Source organism: Oncorhynchus mykiss, chromosome 7 (assembly GCF_057628025.1).
Source record: "Oncorhynchus mykiss isolate SJ-2025 chromosome 7, ASM5762802v1, whole genome shotgun sequence".
Lineage (NCBI taxonomy): Eukaryota > Metazoa > Chordata > Actinopteri > Salmoniformes > Salmonidae > Oncorhynchus > Oncorhynchus mykiss.
In genome coordinates this window covers 84489600-84511211 of record NC_143028.1, presented here as the reverse complement: position 1 = coordinate 84511211, position 21612 = coordinate 84489600, and the positions used below count along the sequence as shown (strand labels likewise).

General features: G+C 40.8%; 1 protein-coding gene across 4 annotated transcripts in view; it reads right to left on the bottom strand.

The window, feature by feature from the left end:
- The window catches only part of ptpdc1a (protein tyrosine phosphatase domain containing 1a), a 90964-nt gene that overhangs the window by 18344 nt on the left and 51008 nt on the right, over window positions 1-21612 (bottom strand). For all 4 annotated transcript variants that reach the window (XM_036984357.2, XM_090242162.1, XM_090242161.1 and 1 more), the window contains 4 exons: window positions 7551-7631; window positions 6747-6865; window positions 4722-4859; window positions 331-650 (listed from right to left, as the gene is read on the bottom strand). In XM_036984357.2, the coding sequence (XP_036840252.2) occupies window positions 331-650; window positions 4722-4859; window positions 6747-6865; window positions 7551-7631 (658 nt within the window). The remainder of the gene's footprint in view (window positions 1-330; window positions 651-4721; window positions 4860-6746; window positions 6866-7550; window positions 7632-21612) is intronic.

Below are 21612 nucleotides of genomic sequence, written 5' to 3'. Positions count from 1 at the left end.
ATTATACCATAATAATGTGTTACCTGTCTATTATACCATAATAATGTATTACCTGTCTATACCATAATAATGTATTACCTGTCTATACCATAATAATGTGTTACCTGTCTATTATACCATAATAATGTATTACCTGTCTATTATACCATAATAATGTGTTACCTGTCTATTATACCATAATAATGTATTACCTGTCTATACCATAATAATGTATTACCTGTCTATTATACCATAATAATGTGTTACCTGTCTATTATACCATAATAATGTATTACCTGTCTATACCATAATAAATTATTACCTGTCTATTATACCATAATAATGTGTTACCTGTCTATTGGCAGCGATGTCCAGGAGGACCTTGCAGACCAGCTGGACGATCTTTGGCACGTTCTTCATCTGCCGCGCCTCGTACCCGTGCAGCAGGTGGCGTTGGCGAGTCAGGTACTGGGACAGCGTAACAGCGTTGGCTCGGGGTTCTGCGCAGGAGAACACGTTCCTCAACGGAACCAGGAACTGGGCGAACTCCCGGACACACAGCAGCTGGCCTCGGGTCTGGATGGAGTTGGGCCGCTTGGCTCTGACAAACAGGATGGCCTGGTCCGCACTCATACGAGAGGTGAACACCAGATAACACGCCAGTAATACACCTGGTAAATAGAGTAACACACCAGTAACACACCTGGTAAACAGTGTAACACACCTGGTAAACACAGAGGCACACTTGGTAAACACAGAGACACACTTGGTAAACACAGTAACAGGTAAACCCAGTAATACACCTGGTAAATAGAGTAACACACCAGTAACACACCTGGTAAACAGTGTAACACACCAGTAACACACCTGGTAAACAGTGTAACACACCTGGTAAACACAGAGGCACACCTGGTAAACACACAGGCACACCTGGTAAACACAGTAACAGGTAAACACAGTACTACACCTGGTAAACCCAGAAACACACCTGGTAAACACAGTAACAGGTAAACCCAGAAACACACCACGTAAACACAGTAACAGGTGAACACAGTAACACACCATGTAAACACACCTGGTAAACACAGCAAAACTCCTGGTAAACACACCAGTAACACACTTGGTAAAGACAGTAACACACCTGGTAAACAACCAGTGACATCCTAGTAGCCACTGGGCGGCAGAGAGCCTAGCGGTAAAGAGCTAGTTTCTCGAGGCAAATAACACTGAAACATACATGATAGCACCTGCTGTTCCGGGAGACTGTGTGATCAGGCTCTTCGCAGCCGATATGAGTAAGACCTTTAAACAGGTCAACATTCACAAGGCCGCAGGGCCAGATGGATTATCAGGACGTGTACTTAGAGCATGCGCTGACCAACTGACAAGTGTCTTCACTGACATTTTAAACCTCTCCCTGTCCGAGTCTGTAATACCAACATGTTTCAAGCAGACCACCAAATTGTTCTTGGGCACAGGCACTAAGGTAACCTGCCTAAATGACTACCGACCCGTAGCACTCACATCTGTAGCCATGAAGTGCTTTGAAAGGCTGGTCATGACTCACATCAACACCATCATCCCAGAAACCCTAGACTCACTCCAATTTGCATACCACCATAACAGATCCTGTTCAGATCCTGTTCATTGACTACAGCTCAGTGTTCAACACCATAGTGCCGTCAAAGCGCATCACTAAGCTAAGGACCCTGGGACTAAACACCTCCCTCTGCAACTAGATCCTGGACTTCCTGATGGGCCAACCCTGGTGGTAAGGGTAGGTAACAACACATCCGCCACGCTGATCCTCAACACAGGGGCCCCTCAGGGGTGCGTGCTCAGTCCCCTCCTGTACTCCCTGTTCACTCATGACTGCACAGCCAGGCACGACTCCACCACCATCACGACTCCAACACCTGGGGCAGCAGGGTAGCGGTTAGAGCGTTGGACTAGTAACCGAAAGGTTGCAAGTTCAAATCCCCGAGCTGTCGTTCTGCCCCTGAACAGGCAGTTAACCCACTGTTCCTAGGCCGTCATTGAAAATAAGAATTTGTTCTTAACTGACTTGCCTAGTTAAATAAAGGTAAAAACAATATTTAAAAAATAAGTTTGCCTATGACAACAGTGGCCTGACAACAACGAGACAGCCTATAGGGAGGAGGTCAGAGACCTGGCCGAGTGGTGCCAGGACAACAGGACAACAGCCTCTCCCTCAACGTGATCAAGACAAATTGAGATGATTGTGGACTACAGGAATAAGAGAACCGAGCACGCCCTTATTCTCGTCGATGGGGCTGCAGTGGAGCAGGTTGAGAGTTTCAAGTTCCTTGGTGTCCACATCACCAACAAACTAACATGGTCCAAGCACACCAAAAGTATTCCCACCCGGGGGACTTAAAAGATTTGTCCTCAGATCCTCAAAAAATTAAACAGCTGCACCATTGAGAGAATCCTGGTTGCATCACTGCCTGGTATGGAAACTGCTCAGCCTCCAACCGCAAGGCACTACAGAGGGCAGTACATCACTGGGGCCAAGTTTCCTTCCATCCAGGACCTCTATACAAGGCAGTTTTAGAGGAAGGCCCTAAAAATTGTCAAAGACTCCAGCCACCCTAGTAATAGTCTATTCGCTCTGCTACCACACGGCAAGCGGTACCAGAGCGCCAAGTCTAGGTCCAAGAGGCTTCTAAACAGCTTCTACCGCCAAGCCATAAGACTCCTGAACATCTAATCAAATGGCTACCCAGACTATTAGAAAATCCAGAAAATTACATTGTATAATTTTTAAGTAATTAATTTGCATTTTATTGCATGACATAAGTATTTGATACATCAGAAAAGCAGAACTTTATATTTGGTACAGAAACCTTTGTTTTTAAATACAGAGATCATACGTTTCCTGTAGTTCTTGACCAGGTTTGCACACACTGCAGCAGGGATTTTGGCCCACTCCTCCATACAGACCTTTTCCAGATCCTTCAGGTTTCGGGGCTGTCGCTGGGCAATACGGACTTTCAGCTCCCTCCAAAGATTTTCTATTGGGCTCAGGTCTGGAGACTGGCTAGGCCACTCCAGGACCTTGAGATGCTTTTTAGTTGCCCTGGCTGTGTGTTTCGGGTTGTTGTCATGCTGGAAGACCCAGCCACGATCCATCTTCAATGCTCTTACTGAGGGAAGGAGGTTGTTAGCCAAGATCTCGCGGTACATGGCCCCATCCATCCATCCCTCCTCCCCTCAATACGTTGCAGTCGTTCTGTCCCCTTTGCTGAAAAGCATCCCCAAAGAATGATGTTTCCACCTCCATGCTTCACGGTTGGTATGGTTTTCTTGGGGTTGTACTACTCATCCTTCTTCTTCCTCCAAACACGGCGAGTGGAGTTTAGACCAAAAAGCTCTATTTTTGTCTCATCAGACCACATGACCTTCTCTCATTCCTACTCTGGATCATCCAGATGGTCATTGGCAAACTTCAGACTTGGACATGCACTGGGTTGAGCAGGGGGACCTTGCGTGTGCTGCAGGATTTTAATCCATGACGGCGTAGTGTGTTACTAATGGTTTTCTTTTAGACTGTGGTCCAAGCGCTCTTCAGGTCATTGACCAGGTCCTGCCGTGTAGTTCTGGGCTGATCCCTCACCTTCCTCATGATCATTGATGCCCCACGAGGTGAGATCTTGCATGGAGCCCCAGACCGAGGGTGATTGACCGTCATCTTGAACTTCTTCCATTTTCGAATAATTGCGCCAACAGTTGTTGCCTTCTCACCAAGCTGCTTGCCTGTTGTCCTGTAGCCCATCCCTGCCTTGTGCAGGTCTACAATTTTATCCCTGATGTCCTTACACAGCTCTCTGGTCTTGGCCATTGTGGAGAGGTTGGAGTCGGTTTGATTGAGTGTGTGGACAGGTGTCTTTTATACAGGTAACGAGTTCAAATAGGTGCAGTTAATACAGGTAATGAGTGGAGAACAGGAGGGCTTCTTAAAGAAAAACTAACAGGTCTGTGAGAGCCGGAATTCTTACTGGTTGGTAGGTGATCAAATACTTATGTCATGCAATAAAATGCTAATTAATTACTTAAAAATCATACAATGTGATTTTCTGGATTTTTGTTTTAGATTCCATCTCTCACAGTTGAAGTGTACCTATGATAAATATTACAGAACTCTACATGCTTTGTAAGTAAGAAAACCTGCAAAATCGGTAGTGAATCAAATACCTGTTCTCCCCACTGTACCTGTCCTCCCCAGGCCATTATAACGTACCCTGTCCTCCCCAGCCCATTATAACATACCTTTCCTCCCCAGCCCATTATAACGTACCTGTCCTCCCCAGCCCATTATAACGTACCTGTCCTCCCCAGCCCATTATAATGTACCTGTCCTCCCCAGCCCATTATAATGTACCTGTCCTGTACCTGTCCTCCCCATCACATTAATATGTACCTGTCCTGTACCTGTCCTCCCCAGCCCATTATAATGTACCTGTCCTGTACCTGTCCTCCCCAGCCCATTATAATGTACCTGTCCTGTACCTGTCCAATACCTGTCCTCCCCAGCCCACTGTAATGTACCTGCTCTCCCCATTGCATCATAACGAACCTGTCCCTGTCCTCCACAGTCCATTATAACATACCTGTCCTTTACCTGTCCTCCTCCCAGCCCATTATAACATACCTGTCCTGTTCTGCCCAGCCATGTGACTTTATAGGTTTAGTGATGCTATGATTGGGTAGATTTGATGTACCTGTCCTCCCTAGGCCGGCGTGACAGTGCACGGCCATCTTTCCCTCCTGGATGGCGAACGACATCACCTTGACCATGTCCAGTATAGTAGTCAGGGACGCCACGCCGTAGTCCTTCCAGCCAAAGTTATAGAAATAAACTGGAAACAGAGGAAAGATAACAGGACTTCTCACAGGCTGAACATGACGGGGATCCCAAAAGACACACTATTCCCTATATAATGAAACTATATAATGAAACTATTGACCAAAGCGATGCACTATATAGAGAATAGGGTGCCAATTGAGACGCAGTAAGAACATGAACTACAATCTACCCCAATGATGTGTTATACATTGTTACAAAGGCCTGATTCAACCTGAAGAATGATGTTCACAGTGTTCCGAATGTCAAGGGAGCATCTGAGCAGTTTACACTACTGCAGACTCGCAGTACCGCAGACTCTGTGAATCATTTATTTGGGCTGCAGTCTGAGGTGCAGTTAACTCTAATCAATCTACACACAATCTACACACAACACCCCATAACAACAAAGCGAAAACAGGCTTTTTAGAAATGTGTAAAAAAAAAAAAACAGAAATACCTTATTTCCATAAGTATTCAGACCCGTTGCTATGAGACTCGAAATTGAGCTCAGGTGCATCCTGTTTCCATTGATCATCCTTGAGATGTTTCTGCAACTTGATTGGAGTCCACCTCTGGTCAATTCAATTGATTGGACATGATATGGAAAGGCACACACCTGTCTATATAAGGTCCCATAGTTGACAGGGCATGTCAGAGCAAAAACCAAGCCGTGAAGTCAAAGGAATTGTCTGTAAAGCTCCAAGACAGGATTGTGTCGAGGCACAGATGTGGGGAAGGGTACCAAAAATGTATGCAGCATTGAAGGTCCCCAAGAACACAGTGGCCTCCATCATTCTTAAATGGAAGAAGTTTGGAACCAACAAGACTCTTCCTAGAGCTGGCCGCCCGGCCAAACTGAGCAATCAGGGGAGAAGGGTCTTGGTCAGGAAGGTGACCAAATACTCAATGGTCACTCTGACAGAGCTCTAGAGTTCCTCTGTGTAGATGGGAGAGCCTTCCAGAAGGACAGACATCTCTGCAGTACTCCACCAATCAGGTCTTTATGGTAGAGTGGCCAGACGGAAGACACTCCTCAGTAAAAGGCACATGACAGCCCGCTTGGAGTTTACCAAAAGGACTCTCAGACCATGAGAAACAAGATTCTCTGGTCTAATGAAACCAAGATTGAACTCTTTGTCCTGAATGTCAAGCGTCACGTCTGGAGGAAACCTGGCACCATGAACGGAGCAAAGTACAGAGAGATCCTTGATGAAAACCTGCTCCAGAGCACTCAGGACCTCAGACTGGGGTGAAGGTTCACCTTCCAACAGGACAACAACCCCTAAGCACACAGCCAAGACAATGCAAGAGTGGCTTCGGGACAAGTCTCAATGTCCTTGAGTGGCCCAAGCAGAGCACGGACTTGAACCCGATCAAACATCTCTGGAGAGACCTGAAAATAGCCTTGCAGCAACACTCCCCAACCAACCCGAGAGGATCTGCAGTGAAGAATGTGATAAACTCCCCAAATACAGGTGTGCCAAGCTTGCAGCTTCATAACCAAGAAGAGTTGAGGCTGTACTCGCTGCCAAAGGTGCTTTAACAAAGTACTGAGTACAGGGAATGAGTACTTACATACATGTGGTATTTCTGTTTTTTTCTATATAAATTAGCAAAAATGTCTAAAAACCTGTTTTTGGTTTGTCATCACGGGGTATTGTGTGTCGATTTAATCCATTTTAGAATAAGGCTGTAATCTAACAAAATGTGGAAAAAGTCAAGGGGTCTGAATACTTTCCAAATGCACTGTATAGACATATGGAATGGAATGTTTAATGTTCGTTTTTTATTGTTTATTTCAATGTAGTATCTAATTCACTTGCTTTGGCTGTGTAAACATAAGTTTCCCATGCCAATAAAGCCCTTTGAATTGAATTGATTCAGAGGTAGAGATACTCACTACCAGCCTCCATGAACATCTCAGGTCTGTAGGTGAATCCAGAGTCGTGTTCCAGAGGGTTGCCACAGCTGGCGTGTTCCCCGGGACGCTGCAGGTTGATCACCGTACGAAGGCCACACCTGGAGGGAACATGTTGCCAGTTATCAACACCACCAATAGGCCTACACATCACACCTGAAAACACCAGGAGAACACTAGCTGTCACTAGCTATTAGCACCACCATGAGACCACTAGCTATTAGCACCACCAGGAGACCACTAGCTGTCACTAGCTATTAGCACCACCAGGAGACCACTAGCTATTAGCACCACCAGGAGACCACTAGCTGTCACTAGCTATTAGCACCACCAGGAGACCACTAGCTATTAGCACCACCACTAGCTATTAGCACCACCAGGAGACCACTAGCTGTCACTAGCTATTAGCACCACCAGGAGACCACTAGCTATTAGCACCACCAGGAGACCACTAGCTATTAGCACCACCACTAGCTATTAGCACCACCAGGAGACCACTAGCTGTCACTAGCTATTAGCACCACCAGGAGACCACTAGCTATTAGCACCACCAGGAGACCACTAGCTCCTGGTGGTGCTAATAGCTAGTTACAGCTAGTTGTCTCCTGGTGGTGCTAATAACTAGTGGTCTCCTGGTGGTGCTAATAGCTAGTTACAGCTAGAGGTCTCCTGGTGGTGCTAATAGCTAGTGGTCTCCTGGTGGTCTCAGGTTTGTAGGTCTATTGGTGGTACTAATAACTATTGACAGCTAGTGTTTTGTCCTCTAAAACACCAAATACCAAATACCTTGTAAACTGCTCTATGATATTGTATTTCTCGAGGATTTCAGTAGAAGGCCTTGCCATCGCCAGCAAGTTGTCAGTTATCCTGCAGAGAAAGAGACACAGAGCGAGAGCGAGAGAGCAGAATTACATGGTGATTACACATCAGGACAGTTCACACACCGTTAATGAATCACATGCAGTACATGTAATATGAATTATTCGAACAGAGCAGCCCGGAAAACAAGTGGATGAATGATACTACCAGTTAAGCTGTTGGGCGTTAGTTACTGGCCATGTGTGGCAGTGGAGGAGAGTGGAAAAGGGTGAGGAGCGTTTACTGATTACTTTGTGTTTACTTATTGATCAGATATCTATTTACAATAGGACACCACCCAGCTGGCTGCCTCAGACATGGGAGGAGCAGCATAGCACAGGACTTACAGGAAAAATACAGAATATATAGGATACCCAGAGAATACACAATACACAGAGAATATAGAACATGCAGAGAATATAGAACACAGAGAATACAGAACATGCAGAGAATATAGAATACAGAGAATATAGAATACAGATAATATAGAATACAGATAATATAGAACACAGAGAATATAGAATACAGAGGATATAGAACACAGAGAATATAGAACATGCAGAGAATATAGAACATAGAGAATATAGAATACAGATAATATAAAACACAGATAATATAGAATACACATATAAATGTAGAATACACAGATAATATAGAACAGCGGTAGGCCTGATCACTGACAACGATGAGACCGCCTATAGGGAGGTCAGAGACCTGACCTTGTGGGGCAAGGACAAAAACATCTCCCTCAACATGATCAAGACAAAGGAGAGGATTGTGGAAAACAGGAAAAGGAGGACAGAGCCCCATTCTCATCGACGGGGCTGTAGTGGAGCAGGTTGAGAGCTTCAAGTTTCTTTACTATTCCATGCGAGAAATTGCCAAGAAGCTGAAAATCTCGTACAAGGCTGTGTCCTACTCCCTTCAGCGAACAGCACAAACTGGCGCTAACCAGAATAGAAAGAGGAGTGGGAGGCCCCGGTGCACAACTGAGCAAGAGGACAAGTACATTAGAGTGTTGAGTTTGAGAAATAGACGCCTCACAAGTCCTCAGTCCTCAACCCGGTACCAGCAAAACACCAGTGTCAACGTCAACAGTGAAGAGGCAACTCCAGGATGCTGCCCTTCTAGGCAGAGTTCCTCTGTCCAGTGTCTGTGTTATTTTGCTCATCTTAATCTTTTATTTTTATTGACCAGTTGGAGAAAAGGCTTTTTCTTTGCAACTCTGCCTAGAAGGTTTCTGTTTCTCAAACTAGACACAAATGTACTTGTCCTCTTGCTCAGTTGTGCACCATAGCGCCAGTTTGCGCTGTTCTGTGAAGGGAGTAGTACACAGCGTTGTACGAGATCTTCAGCTTCTTGGCAATTTCTCGCATGGAATAACCTTCATTTCTCAGAACAAGAATAGACTGAAATCAGGACAAAAGTTTTCAGCTGTGCTAACATAATTGCAAAAGGGTTTTCTAAATGATCAATTAGCCTTTTAAAATGATACACCTGGATTAGCTAACTCAGCGTGCCATTGTAACACAGGAGTGATGGTTGCTGATATTGGGCCTCTGTACGCCTATGTAGATATTCCATTAAAAAAACAGCCGTTTCCAGCTACAATAGTCATTTACAACATTAACCATGTCTACACTGTATTTCATTTCTGAGTGACCCCAAACTTTTGAAAGGCAGTGTATAATTTAGAAAACACAGAGAATATAGAATAAACAGAGAATATAGAATACACAGAGAATAAAAAATACAGACAACATACAATGCAGAATACACAAACAATATACAGTTGAAGTCGGAAGGTTACATACACCTTAACCAAATACATTTAAACTCAGTTTTTCACAATTCCTGACATTTAATCCTGGGCTGAGTCACTGGCTTACTGGTGCTCTTCCATGCTGTCCCTATGAGGGGTGCGTCGCTTGAGTGGGTTGAGTCACTGACGTGATCTTCCTGTCTGGGTTGGTACCCCCCCTCGGGTTGAGATATTTGTGGGCTATACTCGGCCTTGTCTCAGGATGGTAAGTTGTGGTTGAAGATATCCCTCTTGTGGTGTGGGGGCTGTGCTTGGGGGTTATATCCTGCCTGTTTGGCCCTGTCCAGGGGTATCATCGGACGGGGCCACAGTGTCTCCTGACCACTCCTGTCTCAGCCTCCAGTATTTATGCTGCAGTAGTTTATGTGTCGAGGGGCTAGGGTCAGTTTGTTAAATCTGGAGTACTTCCCCTGTCTTATCCGGTGTCCTGTGTGAATTTAAGCATGCTCTCTCTAATTATCTCTTTCTCGGAGGACCTGAGCCCTAGGACCATGCCTCAGGACTACCTGGCATGATGACTCCTTGCTGTCCCCAGTTCACCTGGCCGTGCTGCTACTTCAGTTTCAACTGTTCTGCCTGCGGCTATGGAACCCTGACCTGTTCACCGGACGTGCTACCTGTCCCAGACCTGCTGTTTTCAACTCTCTAGAGACAGCAGGAGCGGGAGAGATACTCTGAATGATCGGCTATGAAAAGCCAACTGACATTTACACTTGAGTTGCACCCTCGACAACTACTGTGATTATTATTATTTGACCAGGCTGGTCATTTATGAACATTTGAACATCTAGGCCATGTTCTGTTATAATCTCCACCCGGCACAGCCAGAAGAGGACTGGCCACCCCTCATAGCCGTGTTCCTCTCTAGGTTTCTTCCTAGGTTTTGGCCTTTCTAGGGAGTTTTTCCTAGCCACCGTGCCTCTCCACCTGCATTACTTACTGTTTGGGGTTTTAGGCTGGGTTTCTGTACAGCACTTTGAGATATCAGCTGATGTAAGAAGGGCTATATAAATACATTTGATTGGATTTCATCACATTCTGAGTGGGTCAGAAGTTTACATAAACTCAATTAGTATTTGGTAGCATTGCCTTTAAATTGTTTAACTTGGGTCAAACGTTTCAGGTAGCCTTCTACAAGCTTCCCAGAGTAAGTTGGGTGAATTTTGGACCATTCCTGCTGACAGAGCTGGTGTAACAGTCAGGTTTGTAGGCCCCCTTGCTCGCACAACCTTTTTCAGCTCTACCCACAAATGTTCTACTGTTTGTGATGGCCACTCCAATACAATAAGACTTTGTTAAGCCATTTTGACACAACTTTGGAAGTATGCTTGGGGTCATTGTAGATTTGGAAGACCCATTTGCAAACAAGCTTTAATTTCCTGACTGATGTCTTGAGATGTTGCTTCAATATATCCACAAAATTTTCTCTCTCATGATGCCATCTATTTTGTGAAGTGCACTAGCCCCTCCTGCAGCAAAGCACTCCCACAACATGATGCTGCCACCCCCGTGCTTCATGGTTGGGATGGTGTTCATCGGCTTGCAAGCATCCCCCTTTTTCAACCAAACATAACGATGGTCATTATGGCCAAACAGTTCTATTTTTGTTTCATCAGACCAGAAGACGTTTCTCCAAAAAGTACAATCTTTGTCCCCATGTGCAGTTGCAAACCATAGTCTGGCTTTTTTTTGGCGGTTTTGGAGCAGTGGCTTATTCCTTGTTGAGCGGCCTTTCAGGTTATGTCGATATAGGACTCGTTTTACTGTGGATATAGATAGTTTTGTACCTGTTTCTTCCAGCATCTTTACACAGTCCTTTGCTGTTGTTCTGGGATTGATTTGCACTTTTCGCACCAAAGTAGGTTCATCTCTAGGAGACAGAACGCGTCTCCTTCCTGAGGGGTATGACGGCTGCGTGGTCCCATGGTGTTTATTCTTGCATACTATTATTTGTACAGATGAACATGGTACCTTCAGGTTTTTGGAAATTGCTCCCAAGGATGAACCAGACTTGTGGAGGCTGATTTCTTTTGATTTTCCCATGATGTCAAGCAAAGAGGCACTGAGTTTGAAGGTAGGCCTTGAAATGCATCCACAGGTACACCTCCAATTGACTCAAATGATGTCAATTAGCCTATCAGAAGCTTCTAAAGCCATGACATCATTTTCTGGAATTTTCCAAGCTGTTTAAAGGCACAGTCAACTTAGTGTATGTAAACTTCTGACCCACTGGAATTGTGATACAGTGAATTATAAGTGAAAAAAAATCTGTCTGTAAACAATTGTTGGAAAAATGACTTGTGTCATGAACAAAGTAGATGTCCTAACCGACTTGCCAAAACTATAGTTTGTTAACAAGAAATTTGTGGAGTGGTTGAAAAACAAGTTTTAATGGCTCCAACCTAAGTGTATGTAAACTTCCAACTTCAACCTTATAATACAGAATACACAATAGTTATAGAATACAGAATACACATACAATATAGAATACAGTATACACAGAGATTATATAATGTAGTATACACAGAGAATATAGAATGTAGTATACACAGAGAATATAGAATGTAGTATACACAGAGAATATAGAATGCAGTATACACAGAGAATATAGAATGTAGTATACACAGAGAATATAGAATGTAGTATACACAGAGAATATAGAATGCAGTATACACAGAGAATATAGAATACAGTATACACAGAGAATATAGAATACAGTATACACAGAGAATATAGAATGTAGTATACACAGAGAATATAGAATGTAGTATACACAGAGAATATAGAATGTAGTATACACAGAGAATATAGAATGTAGTATACACAGAGAATATAGAATGTAGTATACACAGAGAATATAGAATGTAGTATACACAGAGAATATAGAATGTAGTATACACAGAGAATATAGAATGTAGTATACACAGAGAATATAGAATGTAGTATACACAGAGAATATAGAATGTAGTATACACAGAGAATATAGAATGTAGTATACACAGAGAATATAGAATGTAGTATACACAGAGAATATAGAATACAGTATACACAGAGAATATAGAATGTAGTATACACAGAGAATATAGAATACAGTATACACAGAGAATATAGAATACAGTATACACAGAGAATATAGAATACAGTATACACAGAGAATATAGAATGTAGTATACACAGAGAATATAGAATGTAGTATACACAGAGAATATAGAATGTAGTATACACAGAGAATATAGAATACAGTATACACAGAGAATATAGAATGTAGTATACACAGAGAATATAGAATGTAGTATACACAGAGAATATAGAATGTAGTATACACAGAGAATATAGAATACAGTATACACAGAGAATATAGAATGTAGTATACACAGAGAATATAGAATGTAGTATACAGAGAGAATATAGAATGTAGTATACACAGAGAATATAGAATGTAGTATACACAGAGAATATAGAATGTAGTATACACAGAGAATATAGAATGTAGTATACACAGAGAATATAGAATGTAGTATACACAGAGAATATAGAATGTAGTATACACAGAGAATATAGAATGTAGTATACACAGAGAATATAGAATGTAGTATACACAGAGAATAAAGAATGTAGTATACACAGAGAATATAGAATGTAGTATACAGAGAGAATATAGAATACAGTATACACAGAGAATATAGAATGTAGTATACACAGAGAATATAGAATGTAGTATACACAGATAATATAGAATGTAGTATACACAGAGAATATAGAATGTAGTATACACAGAGAATATAGAATGTAGTATACACAGAGAATATAGAATGTAGTATACACAGAGAATATAGAATGTAGTATACACAGAGAATATAGAATGTAGTATACACAGAGAATATAGAATACAGTATACACAGAGAATATAGAATGTAGTATACACAGAGAATATAGAATGTAGTATACACAGAGAATATAGAATGTAGTATACACAGAGAATATAGAATGTAGTATACACAGAGAATATAGAATGTAGTATACACAGAGAATATAGAATGTAGTATACACAGAGAATATAGAATGTAGTATACACAGAGAATATAGAATGTAGTATACACAGAGAATATAGAATGTAGTATACAGAGAGAAAATAGAATGTAGTATACACAGAGAATATAGAATACAGTATACACAGAGAATATAGAATGTAGTATACACAGAGAATATAGAATGTAGTATACACAGAGAATATAGAATGTAGTATACACAGAGAATATAGAATGTAGTATACACAGAGAATATAGAATGTAGTATACACAGAGAATATAGAATGTAGTATACACAGAGAATATAGAATGTAGTATACACAGAGAATATAGAATGTAGTATACACAGAGAATATAGAATGTAGTATACACAGAGAATATAGAATGTAGTATACACAGAGAATATAGAATGTAGTATACACAGAGAATATAGAATGTAGTATACACAGAGAATATAGAATGTAGTATACACAGAGAATATAGAATGTAGTATACACAGAGAATATAGAATGTAGTATACACAGAGAATATAGAATACAGTATACACAGAGAATATAGAATGTAGTATACACAGAGAATATAGAATGTAGTATACACAGAGAATATAGAATACAGTATACACAGAGAATATAGAATGTAGTATACACAGAGAATATAGAATACAGTATACACAGAGAATATAGAATACAGTATACACAGAGAATATAGAATGTAGTATACAGAGAGAATATAGAATGTAGTATACACAGAGAATATAGAATGTAGTATACACAGAGAATATAGAATGTAGTATACACAGAGAATATAGAATGTAGTATACACAGAGAATATAGAATGTAGTATACACAGAGAATATAGAATGTAGTATACACAGAGAATATAGAATGTAGTATACACAGAGAATATAGAATGTAGTATACACAGAGAATATATAATGTAGTATACACAGAGAATATAGAATGTAGTATACAGAGAGAATATAGAATACAGTATACACAGAGAATATAGAATACAGTATACACAGAGAATATAGAATGTAGTATACACAGAGAATATAGAATGTAGTATACACAGAGAATATAGAATGTAGTATACACAGAGAATATAGAATGTAGTATACACAGAGAATATAGAATGTAGTATACACAGAGAATATAGAATGTAGTATACACAGAGAATATAGAATACAGTATACACAGAGAATATAGAATGTAGTATACACAGAGAATATAGAATGTAGTATACACAGAGAATATAGAATGTAGTATACACAGAGAATATAGAATGTAGTATACACAGAGAATATAGAATGTAGTATACACAGAGAATATAGAATGTAGTATACACAGAGAATATAGAATGTAGTATACACAGAGAATATAGAATGTAGTATACACAGAGAATATAGAATGTAGTATACAGAGAGAATATAGAATGTAGTATACACAGAGAATATAGAATACAGTATACACAGAGAATATAGAATGTAGTATACACAGAGAATATAGAATGTAGTATACACAGAGAATATAGAATGTAGTATACACAGAGAATATAGAATGTAGTATACACAGAGAATATAGAATGTAGTATACACAGAGAATATAGAATGTAGTATACACAGAGAATATAGAATGTAGTATACACAGAGAATATAGAATGTAGTATACACAGAGAATAAAGAATGTAGTATACACAGAGAATATAGAATGTAGTATACAGAGAGAATATAGAATACAGTATACACAGAGAATATAGAATGTAGTATACACAGAGAATATAGAATGTAGTATACACAGAGAATATAGAATGTAGTATACACAGAGAATATAGAATGTAGTATACACAGAGAATATAGAATGTAGTATACACAGAGAATATAGAATGTAGTATACACAGAGAATATAGAATGTAGTATACACAGAGAATATAGAATGTAGTATACACAGAGAATATAGAATGTAGTATACACAGAGAATATAGAATGTAGTATACACAGAGAATATAGAATGTAGTATACACAGAGAATATAGAATGTAGTATACACAGAGAATATAGAATGTAGTATACAGAGAGAATATAGAATGTAGTATACACAGAGAATATAGAATACAGTATACACAGAGAATATAGAATGTAGTATACACAGAGAATATAGAATGTAGTATACACAGAGAATAAAGAATGTAGTATACACAGAGAATATAGAATGTAGTATACAGAGAGAATATAGAATACAGTATACACAGAGAATATAGAATGTAGTATACACAGAGAATATAGAATGTAGTATACACAGAGAATATAGAATGTAGTATACACAGAGAATATAGAATGTAGTATAAACAGAGAATATAGAATGTAGTATACACAGAGAATATAGAATGTAGTATACACAGAGAATATAGAATGTAGTATACACAGAGAATATAGAATGTAGTATACACAGAGAATATAGAATGTAGTATACACAGAGAATATAGAATGTAGTATACACAGAGAATATAGAATGTAGTATACACAGAGAATATAGAATGTAGTATACACAGAGAATATAGAATGTAGTATACACAGAGAATATAGAATGTAGTATACACAGAGAATATAGAATGTAGTATACACAGAGAATATAGAATGTAGTATACACAGAGAATATAGAATGTAGTATACAGAGAGAATATAGAATGTAGTATACACAGAGAATATAGAATGTAGTATACACAGAGAATATAGAATGTAGTATACACAGAGAATATATAATGTAGTATACACAGAGAATATAGAATGTAGTATACAGAGAGAATATAGAATGTAGTATACACAGAGAATATAGAATGTAGTATACACAGAGAATATAGAATACACCAGTGGTGTAAGGTACTTAAGTAGTACTTTAAAGTTTTGTTACTTAAGTAATTTTTGGGGGGTATCTGTACTTTACTATTTATATTTTTGACAACTTTTAATTTTACTGTTAGTACTTTTTACTGTACTTTTTATTCCATAGACTCAAAAGTACAAAAGTTACATTTTGAATAGAAAATGGTCCAATTCACAAACTTATCAATAGAACATCCCTGGTCTTCCCTACTGCCTCTGATCTGGAGGACTCACTAAACAGAGAACATCCCTGGTCATCCCTACTGCCTCTGATCTGGAGGACTCACTAAACAGAGAACATCCCTGGTCATTCCTACTGCCTCTGATCTGGAGGACTCACTAAACAGAAAACATCCCTGGTCATCCCTACTGCCTCTGATCTGGAGGACTCACTAAACAGAGAACATCCCTGGTCATCCCTACTGCCTCTGATCTGGAGGACTCACTAAACAGAGAACCTCCCTGGTTATCCCTACTGCCTCTGATCTGGAGGACTCACTAAACAGAGAACATCCCTGGTCATCCCTACTGCCTCTGATCTGGAGGACTCACTAAACAGAGAACATCCCTGGTCATCCCTACTGCCTCTGATCTGGAGGACTCACTAAACAGAACATCCCTGGTCTTCCCTACTGCCTCTGATCTGGAGGACTCACTAAACAGAACATCCCTGGTCATCCCTACTGCCTCTGATCTGGAGGACTCACTAAACAGAGAACATCCCTGGTCATCCCTACTGCCTCTGATCTGGAGGACTCACTAAACAGAGAACATCCCTGGTCATCCCTACTGCCTCTGATCTGGAGGACTCACTAAACAGAGAACATCCCTGGTCATCCCTACTGCCTCTGATCTGGAGGACTCACTAAACAGTGAACATCCCTGGTCATCCCTACTGCCTCTGATCTGGAGGACTCACTAAACAGTGAATATCCCTGGTCTTCCCTACTGCCTCTGATCTGGAGGACTCACTAAACAGAGAACATCCCTGGTCATCCCTACTGCCTCTGATCTGGAGGACTCACTAAACAGAGAACATCCCTGGTCATCCCTACTGCATCTGATCTGGAGGACTCACTAAACAGAGAACATCCCTGGTCATCCCTACTGCCTCTGATCTGGAGGACTCACTAAACAGAGAACATCCCTGGTCATCCCTACTGCATCTGATCTGGAGGACTCACTAAACAGAGAACATCCCTGGTCATCCCTACTGCCTCTGATCTGGAGGACTCACTAAACAGAGAACATCCCTGGTCATTCCTACTGCCTCTGATCTGGAGGACTCACTAAACAGAGAACATCCCTGGTCATCCCTACTGCCTCTGATCTGGAGGACTCACTAAACAGAGAACATCCCTGGTCATCCCTACTGCCTCTGATCTGGAGGACTCACTAAACAGAGAACATCCCTGGTCATCCCTACTGCCTCTGATCTGGAGGACTCACTAAACAGAGAACATCCCTGGTCATCCCTACTGCCTCTGATCTGGAGGACTCACTAAACAGAGAACATCCCTGGTCATCCCTACTGCCTCTGATCTGGAGGACTCACTAAACAGAGAACATCCCTGGTCATCCCTACTGCATCTGATCTGGAGGACTCACTAAACAGAGAACATCCCTGGTCATCCCTACTGCCTCTGATCTGGAGGACTCACTAAACAGAGAACATCCCTGGTCTTCCCTACTGCCTCTGATCTGGAGGACTCACAAAACACTAATGCTTCTTTGTAAATGATGTCTGAGTGTGCCCCTGGCTATCTGTAAATGATGTCTGAGTGTGCCCCTGGCTATTTTTTTAAAACATTTTTTATATTGTGCTGTCTGGTTCACAAAATATAAAGGCATTTTAAATGACTTATACTTAATTAGGTATATTTTATTGATTACATTTACTTTTGATACTTAAGTACCAGTCATAAGTTTGGACACAGGTTTTTCCTTTATTTTTTACCATTTTCTATAATGTAGAATAAAACTATGAAAACTATGAAATAACACACATGGAATCATGTAGTAACCAAACAAATCTAAATATATGTTAGATTTGAGATTCTTTAAAGAATCCCTTTGCCACTGGTCTTTGTAGTTCTTATACATTTAGCATATTCATTCATCTGTATTAATATTATTTCTTAGGGGATCAGCGTTAATATGCGGACAGATTATCATTCAATAAATGCCATTGTCTGCATCATTTCCAATCCCCCTTATATTTTTGGGGTAAATATATATATTTATATCCACATATATTTAAGCAATAAGGCTTGGGTGTGGTATATTGCCAATATACCACAGCTAAGGGCTGTTCTTGGCATGACGCAAAGCAGAGTGCCTGGATACAGCCCTTAGCCGTGATATATTGGCCATATACCACAAAGCCCAGAGGTGTCTTATTGCTGTTATAAACTGGTTACCAACCTAATTAAAGCAGTAAAAATAAATGCTTTGTCATACCCGTGGTATACGGTCTGATATACCACGGCTGTCAGCCAATCAGAATTCAAGGCTCGAACCACCCAGTTTATAAATATATATATATAAATAAACATACATACAAATACGCATACATAAATACACTTTTTATTTTGCTACTCTTCGCATTCTCTCAACCAGCTTCACCTGGAATGCTTTTCCAACCATCTTGAAGGAGTTCCCACATATGCTGAGCACCTTGGCTGCTTTTCCTTCACACTGCGGTCTAACTCATCCCAAACCATCTCAATTGGGTTGAGGTCGGGTGATTGTGGAGGCCAAGTCATCTGATGCAGCACTCCATCACTCTCCTTCTTGGTCAAATAGCCCTTACACAGCCTGGAGGTGTGTTGGGTCATTTTATTGTTGAAAAAGTGAAAATAAAAAAATAATTGGTGCGTGCATATGTATTCACCCCCTTTGCTATGAAGCCCCTAAATAAGATCTGATGCAACCAATTACCTTCAGAAGTCACATAATTAGTTAAATAAAGTCCACCTGTGTGCAATCTAAGAGTCACATGATCTCAGTATATATACACCTGTTCTGAAAGGCCCCAGAGTCTGCAACACCACTCAGCAAGGGGCACCACCAAGCAAGCGGCACCATGAAGACCAAGGAGCTCTCCAAACAGGTCAGGGACAAAGTTGTGGAGAAGTACATATCAGGGTTGGGGTATAAAAACATATCAGAAACTTTGAACATCCCACAGAGCACCATTAAATCCAGTATTAAAAAAATGGAAATAATATGGCACCACAAGGTGTTGGTAAAGCCCCATCTTATCTCAGCTCACTGGTCACCATAGCAGCACGCGATCCAGCAGGTATATCTCACTGGTCACCCCCAAAGCCAATTCTTTCTTTGGTCGCCTCTCCTTCCAGTTCTCTGCTGCCAATGACTGGAACGAACTGCAAAAATCTCTGAAGCTGGAGACTCTTATCTCCCTCACTAGCTTTAAGCACCAGCTGTCAGAGCAGCTCAAAGATCACTGCACCTGTACATAGCTCATCTGTAAATAGCCCATCCAATCTACCTCATCCCCATACTGTATTTATTTATTTATCTTGCTCCTTTGCACCTCAGTATCTCTACTTGCACATTCATCTTCTACACACCTTACCATTCCAGTGTTTAATTGCTATATTTTAATTACTTCACCACCATGGCCTATTTATTGCCTAACCTCTCTCCTACCTCATTTGCACATGCTGAATATAGATCTTTCTACTGTATTATTGATTGTATGTTTGCTTATTCCATGTGTAACTGTTGTTTTATGTGTCGAACTGCTTTGCTTTATCTTGGCCAGGTCGCAGTTGAAAATGAGAACTTGTTCTCAACTAGCCTATCTGGTTAAATAAAGGTGAAAAACAACAAACCTGCGAAGAGAGGGCCGCCCACCAAAACTCATGGACCAGGCAATGAGGTCATTAATCAGAGAGGCAACAAAGAAACCAAAGATAACCCTGAAGGAGCTGCTCCAAAGCGGAGATTGGAGTATCTGTACATAGGACCACTTTAAGCTGTACACTGCACAGAGCTGGGCTTCAGGGAAGGGTGGCCAGAAAAAAGCCATTGCTTAAAGAAAAAAATAAGCAAACACGTTTTGGTTCGCCAAAAGGCATGCGGGAGACTCCCAAAACAAATGGAAGAAGGTAATCTGGTCAGATGAGACTAAAATTTAGCTTTTTGGCCATCAAGGAAAACACTATGTCTGGCGCAAACCAAACACCTCTCATCACCCCGAGAACACCATCCCCATGGTGGTGGCAGCATCATGCTGTGGGGATGTTTTTCATCGGCAGGGACTGGACAACTGGTCAGAATTTAAGGAATGATGGATGGCGTTAAATACAGGGAAATTCTTGAGGGAAACCGGTTTGTCTTCCAGAGATGAGAGACTTGGACGGAGGTTCCCCTTCCAGCAGGACAATGACCCTAAGCATACTGCTAAAGTAACACTTGAGTGGTTTAAGGGGAATCATTTAAATGTCTTGGAATGGCCTCGTCAAATTCCAGACCTCAATCCAATTGAGAATCTGTGGTATGTCTTAAAGATTGCTGTACACCAGCGGTACCCATCCAACTTGAAGGAGCTAGAGCAGTTTTGCCTTGAAGAATGGGCAAAAACCCCAGTGGCTAGATGTGCCAAGCTTATAGAGACATACCCCAAGAGACTTGCAGCTGTAATTGCTGTAAAAGGTGGCTCTACAAAGTATTGACTTTGGCGGGGTGAATAGTTATGCACGCTCAAGTTCTGTTTGTCTTATTTCTTATGTTTTACAATAAAAATGCATATTCAAAGTGGTAGGCATGTTGTGTAAATCAAATGACACAACACCCCCCCACCCCCCTATTATTATCTCTTGTAATGTGAAGAAAATAATAGTATACTAATAGTTTATACTTTTAATGTGAAGAGAGAGACTAATAGTTTATACTTGAAGCTAAACGTTCTGATCTGTTGCATCAGCCTCATTGCGTAAAACATTTTTTTTAATGCTAGTGGTTGTATTAATTTAGGATCTATCGCATCCCACAACTGTCCCAGACTATGTTTGGAATATTTATTTATTACACAGAATAGGTAAACTTTTGTACTATTGAAGATAGTAGATTGACATAGGCTAGTAATTTTGATGTTTGTTAGGCCTAGTCATCTTGTTCGCTGACAAAGTAAATGTGGACCGTTATCTTCAATGTGCACGTCGGAATTGGATAAGGATGCATGCAGTTGCATCCCCAATGTGTCGGTCTTCACTTGTAGCCTGTGAGAAAG